The sequence below is a fragment of the Triticum dicoccoides genome, chromosome 2A, assembly GCF_002162155.2.
Source record: "Triticum dicoccoides isolate Atlit2015 ecotype Zavitan chromosome 2A, WEW_v2.0, whole genome shotgun sequence".
Taxonomy (NCBI): domain Eukaryota; kingdom Viridiplantae; phylum Streptophyta; class Magnoliopsida; order Poales; family Poaceae; genus Triticum; species Triticum dicoccoides.
The window spans coordinates 627,111,890-627,118,490 of NC_041382.1; the positions used below are offsets into that span (position 1 = coordinate 627,111,890).

General features: G+C 47.9%; 1 protein-coding gene across 1 annotated transcript; it reads left to right on the top strand.

Moving 5' to 3' along the window:
- Positions 1-1,986: 1,986 nt before the first annotated feature.
- Positions 1,987-4,691, top strand: LOC119355848 (phenylalanine ammonia-lyase). The gene is made up of 2 exons (XM_037622734.1): positions 1,987-2,566; positions 2,686-4,691. The coding sequence occupies exons 1-2, from the start codon at positions 2,172-2,174 to the stop codon at positions 4,430-4,432; spliced, it is 2,142 nt and encodes a 713-aa protein (XP_037478631.1). The 5' UTR covers positions 1,987-2,171; the 3' UTR covers positions 4,433-4,691.
- The last annotated feature ends 1,910 nt before the right edge of the window (positions 4,692-6,601 follow it).

Genomic DNA, 6,601 nt, shown 5'->3' on the forward strand with positions numbered 1-6,601 from the left:
CATGCTACCATCATGCCCCATCTTTTGAACGGTCATATTTAAATGTTTCATAAATTTCTGATTTTTTGTGTGGATGTGAACAAGACACATTGAGAAACAAAAAAGACAAATCTAGAATAAATTGTTTCAAAAAGACAAAAAATGAGTAGTGTGAGAAATAACACTATTCACATATGGATTTGTCTTTTTTCTCAATGTATATCCGAATTTTGATCTGAGTTTTTTACGGGTTATAGACATATGTTTTGTGAACATCCATGATTTTTTTAGAATTTTTTGGAATGTGATTTAAAAAAAATTGGATCATGGGAGCATGTGAAGGGTGGTATAATAACCTGATATCTACCCGAAATGAAAGACATGTTTCAATGTCTCTTCGATTTTTTTTAGAATAGAGAGCCATAGTGGGGATCTATTAGAGTGAGAACATGTAGTATTTGAACCCGACCTCACATGCTCTATAATGAACAGTAAAAAGATACAAAATTATATGACTTTTTGTGGTAAACATTCATGAATGCTTCAACTGCGTGCAAAAGTTTGTGATGAAATCACAGCTGTGTAGGTCTGGGCAAAAAGACAAAATCAATGCTTTAAAAAGACGATTGTTGAAAGCATTTTGGAGCATCTTGTTTTTTCAGCCCTCCACAATTGTCATTTCATAATAAAATATTGTATCCAGTTAAAACATTCATCAATGTTTTATCACAAAAAAACTTATAATTGTCTCAAAAAACAAAAAACTCATAATTATTTTAATTTGTTTACTGTTATTTTGGATTTTACTGGCCACCAGGGAGCATGTCAGCTCGGGATCAAAAGAGCATTTTTTGCTATAATGACTCCATCTTCTATATATATAGGTAAAACTTTAGACGATGAGGGGGTTAGGATCTGCTGTACAATTAATTTTTTGCGGGATGATATGAATTTGTAGTAACCGTGATTTACCAATATCTTTTTTTGGAAAGAAGAGGCAAAAAACTTGACTCCTTTATTAATTAAGTGAGAAATAATACAAAGGATAACCAAGAACTCAAAAATAAAACGGTCGTTACTCTCCCGGCATCAAGTTACTCAAAGGCTTCACCCCGCCAGAACCCAAAGCTTCGCTTCATTCTTTAAAATGTAAAAGGTGATTTGTGGTGGCGTAGATTTTTCGAAAGACCCTCAAGTTTCTCTCATTCCAGATTGAAAGTGATGAGCATCACAAGGGACGCCAATGCCTTGCTACGGTGGCAGTTGAGTGCACGAATCAGCCACGGAGTGATAAGAACATCCGGAGGGGTCGAGGTTATTGAGACCCGAGACCCAACCAAGCTTTGATCAACCTCCAAACGCACATTTCAGACAACTGAAAACATATACTACTCCCTCTGTTTCTAAATATAAGTCCTTTAAGAAATTTTACTATAGGCTACACACGGGGCAAAATAAATGAATCTATATTCTAAAAGACGTCTATATATATCCGAATGCAGTCTTTATAGTGGAATCTCTAAAAGGATTTATATTTAGGAACATAGGAGCATGATGCATGCAAAAAGGTGAACCTCCCGAAAAAAATGGTATTGTCATCAGTCCATACCAACGTTGCCCATGGCAAAGTTAGATTCCTCGGAAGCAAGATCGAAGAAACAAACAGCATTGCATCTTAGATAACTTGGAATGAAGATGAACTCGGACAACGAAGTCAGCAGGGCAGATAGCCCTCCGTGCCACCAACCGCCGTCCCCCTCGCGCGACGCGCACCAACCAGTTCCTGCTTTGCCCACGTCGACTGAGTCCAGCTTCGGCAAAGCCACCACCGCGCGTAGCCACCACCCCCGCTCCGTGCGCTCCCGTGGCGACAGGAGCTCCGTCCGCACCAACCATTTCAGTGGTCAACCTCGCCGTCCAGGTCTACACCAACCCACTCTCTCACACCTACCTACTAGTACACGGCTGCGCCTGCGCTGTCTATTTAATCCCTCCCCTCCCTCCATTCCCCTCCAAGAAGAGCCACAGCTTCATCTGCAGCTACAGCTCCTCTTCAGCACAACCCTTTCTTCAGGACACAGATCAATCCAGATACACATACACCACCTGCCGAGTGCCGACGTCTAGCTGCTAGCTTACTTTCAGAATCCAGATACACACACACCTGCCGGCGTCCGTTGCTGCATATTTCGATGGAGTGCGAGAACGCACACGTTGCCGCCAACGGCGATGGCTTGTGCGTGGCGCAGCCGGCGCGGGCCGACCCACTCAACTGGGGGAAGGCGGCGGAGGAGCTCTCGGGTAGCCATTTGGAGGCGGTGAAGCGGATGGTGGAGGAGTACCGCAAGCCGGTCGTGACGATGGAGGGCGCCAGCCTGACCATCGCGATGGTCGCCGCGGTGGCTGCCGGCAGCGACACCAGAGTGGAGCTGGACGAGTCCGCCCGCGGCCGCGTCAAGGAGAGCAGCGACTGGGTCATGAACAGCATGATGAACGGCACCGACAGTTACGGTGTCACCACCGGCTTCGGCGCCACCTCTCACCGGAGGACCAAGGAGGGCGGCGCTCTCCAGAGAGAGCTCATCCGGTACGAATTAAACCGCCAAAGAAGTTCTACTTCTACTTCCTGTTAAGCACTTCTGTCATGTGTATGAGTTGAGTTTATGGAAGCCTTATTTTTTTTTCGTGTGTTCTTTGCCTCGTCAGATTCCTTAACGCGGGAGCCTTCGGCACCGGCACCGACGGCCACGTTCTGCCTGCCGCAGCGACAAGGGCGGCGATGCTCGTCCGAGTCAATACCTTGCTCCAGGGATACTCAGGGATCCGCTTCGAGATCCTCGAGACGATCGCCACGCTTCTCAACGCCAACGTGACACCTTGCCTGCCGCTCCGGGGCACGATCACCGCGTCGGGTGACCTCGTCCCGCTTTCCTACATCGCCGGCCTGGTCACCGGCCGCCCAAACTCCATGGCGACGGCTCCGGATGGTTCGAAGGTTAATGCTGCGGAGGCATTTAAGATCGCCGGCATCCAGCACGGCTTCTTCGAGCTACAGCCCAAGGAAGGCCTTGCCATGGTGAATGGCACGGCAGTGGGCTCAGGCCTTGCCTCCATGGTGCTTTTCGAGGCAAACGTCCTTAGCCTCCTTGCTGAGGTCTTGTCGGCCGTCTTCTGTGAGGTCATGAACGGCAAGCCGGAGTTCACCGACCACTTGACCCACAAGTTGAAGCACCACCCCGGGCAAATTGAGGCCGCTGCCATCATGGAGCACATCCTTGAAGGCAGCTCCTACATGATGCTCGCAAAGAAGCTCGGTGAGCTTGACCCACTGATGAAGCCAAAGCAAGATAGGTATGCACTTCGCACATCGCCGCAGTGGCTTGGCCCTCAGATTGAGGTCATCCGTGCTGCCACCAAGTCAATCGAGCGGGAGATCAATTCCGTCAACGACAACCCACTCATCGATGTCTCCCGCGGCAAAGCTATCCATGGTGGCAACTTCCAGGGCACGCCCATCGGTGTGTCCATGGACAACACCAGGCTTGCCATTGCAGCGATCGGCAAGCTCATGTTTGCCCAGTTCTCGGAGCTGGTGAACGACTTCTACAACAACGGTCTGCCTTCCAACCTCTCCGGCGGGCGCAACCCAAGCTTGGACTATGGCTTCAAGGGTGCCGAGATTGCCATGGCCTCGTACTGCTCCGAGCTCCAATTCTTAGGCAACCCTGTGACCAACCATGTTCAGAGTGCGGAGCAACACAACCAAGATGTCAACTCTCTTGGTCTCATCTCCTCAAGGAAGACTGCAGAGGCCATTGACATATTGAAGCTCATGTCCTCAACATTCTTGGTCGCGTTGTGCCAGGCTATCGACCTCCGCCACCTTGAGGAGAATGTCAAGAATGCTGTCAAGAGCTGCGTGAAGACAGTGGCTAGGAAGACACTGAGCACTGATAACAATGGCCATCTCCACAACGCACGCTTCTGCGAGAAGGACCTTCTGCTCACAATCGACCGTGAGGCCGTGTTCGCGTACGCAGATGACCCCTGCAGCGCCAACTACCCCCTCATGCAGAAGATGCGTGCAGTTCTCGTGGAGCACGCCTTGGCCAATGGTGAGGCCGAGCGCGACGTCGAGACGTCGGTGTTTGCCAAGCTTGCCATGTTCGAGCAGGAGCTCCGTGCAGTGTTGCCAAAGGAGGTCGAGGCCGCCCGAAGCGCCGTGGAGAATGGCACCGCAGCACAGCAAAACCGTATCGCCGAATGTCGGTCGTACCCGCTCTACCGGTTCGTGCGCAAGGAGCTTGGAACGGAGTACTTGACCGGGGAGAAGACGCGGTCTCCTGGCGAAGAGGTGGACAAGGTGTTCGTTGCCATGAACCAAGGCAAGCACATCGACGCGCTGCTGGAGTGCCTCAAGGAGTGGAACGGCGAGCCCCTGCCTCTCTGCTGAACAGAGTATCAAGAAATGGAAGAGTAGCGTGCTTCAGATTTCAGAAGCCTGCAGTGCTGATACTGTTTTTTCATTGTAATTTCTAAAAGTTGATGTTTGCAACGTTCTTCCAGAGCTTCCAATGCATTGCCAAAGATTGCAATTGCATGACATGGCAGTGTTGGGTAGACAGTAAAACTTCTTTGATGTAAGTTATAAAAGGGTACAGTGTGTGATAAGTTTCCATGATAAATATACCGGTTCAAGAAAGTAAAACTCATGCCTTCCAGAGCTGCCAGTGGTAACTCCGTCCTTGCTAGTTCCATCAACACTGTACGAGGCCTTCTCTGAATTCTCAATCTTGCATCTAGTTTTTGCAGTTTCAGTACTCTGCTTACTAAGTTCAGTTTGGACTTTAGTATAATGACCAACATTGTATTATTCACCTATCGTACTACCGCATACCTCTTCATACAATGTTCCGATTATTAAAGTAAGATACAAGAGGAAATGTCACATGAATGAAGATCCTAACACCAAAACCATCCTTAATTTGCTGCTCATCTGAAGATGTCCATAACCAAGGCACATACGTGCACATGAAGTTTCTCTGCGCTTCTGAAGATTGAACTATTTTTCAGTTCTAGTCATACGTAGGCAGGAATATATATGAAGATTGTAAGGTATGTGGCGCGTATTTGTATTCTACTCCTTTTGGCATTCTTTAATCTACACGTATCAACAGCTGTATGTGCGCGTATATTGACTGTCCACCGTATCCTGCCGACATATGTATAATGTATGGCCGGCTGCACCGGCCGGCCACCGTATCCTGCCAACTAACGCGTTCGTGTTGGATGAAATGAAGGTGTCAACTAGCTGTGTCCTGATCTCGTACTCGATAGGAGAAACAGAAAGCAGTCAAGTAGTCGTCTTCAAACGCGATAGCGTGTCCGAGTTCAGAGTGGGTCGTCGACAGATCGCTGATGTTCTCCTGCAGATTGCTGATACAACGAGGCCTGACGATTGCGTTGTTGTTATTTGATGCTTGTGTTTTGTTAGGGAACAGGCTTCAGCCAAGCTTTATTATAGGGACTGTCTGTTTGACAGTCGGATGAAAACCAATTTGTCTTTAGTCATATTTTTTTGACCAACCACAACTTGACAAGTGTCCACTATCCTTATGTATGTTCCTGTCCCAGTTTGTCGCTGTATCTATCCCAGATGCGCTCTACCCTTTAGGCCTTGTTCGGTTCCTTCAGATTTGAAGGGGTTTGGAGGGGATTGAGAGGGATTAAATCCCCACAAGTCAAAATCCACCTCAATCCCCTTCAATCCTCTCCAATTCCCTTGTGGGAGGGATTGACCGAACAAGCCCTTAATGGGTCTGCAAGAATCACAAACGGGGGATCATAGAGAGGGAACAACACAAATACTAAACGGGTCCATCCCTGTTTGAAACCCGATAGACAGAAGAACAGATAACAAACAAGAGGGGGAGACCGAACCAAATAATGCATAAATTGGTGTCGGCCTTTCAAACATTCTGGACTTTATTTTGATCATTTACAGAAGGTTAAATTTTACAAAAACAAAAACATTACTTAAAGCTTGAACAAATAAAGATACATAAGAAAAAAATTGATAACATAATACTCTCTGCTAATCTGCATATTTCTTCCTTGAATTGTACTGCTCAACAAACAACAACAACAACAACAACAAAGCCTTTAGTCCCAAACAAGTTGGGGTAGGCTAGAGGTGAAACCCATAAGATCTCGCAACCAACTCATGGCTCTGGCACATGGATAGCAAGCTTCCACGCACCCCTGTCCATAGCTAGCTCTTTGGTGATACTCCAATCCTTCAGGTCTCTCTTAACGGACTCCTCCCATGTCAAATTCGGTCTACCCCGCCCTCTCTTGACATTCTCCGCACGCTTTAGCCGTCCGCTATGCACTGGAGCTTCTGGAGGCCTGCGCTGAATATGCCCAAACCATCTCAGACGATGTTGGACAAGCTTCTCCTCAATTGGTGCTACCCCAACTCTATCTCGTATATCATCATTCCGGACTCGATCCTTCCTCGTGTGGCCACACATCCATCTCAACATATGCATCTCCGCCACACCTAACTGTTGAACATGTCGCCTTTTAGTCGGCCAACACTCCGCGCCATACAACATTGCGG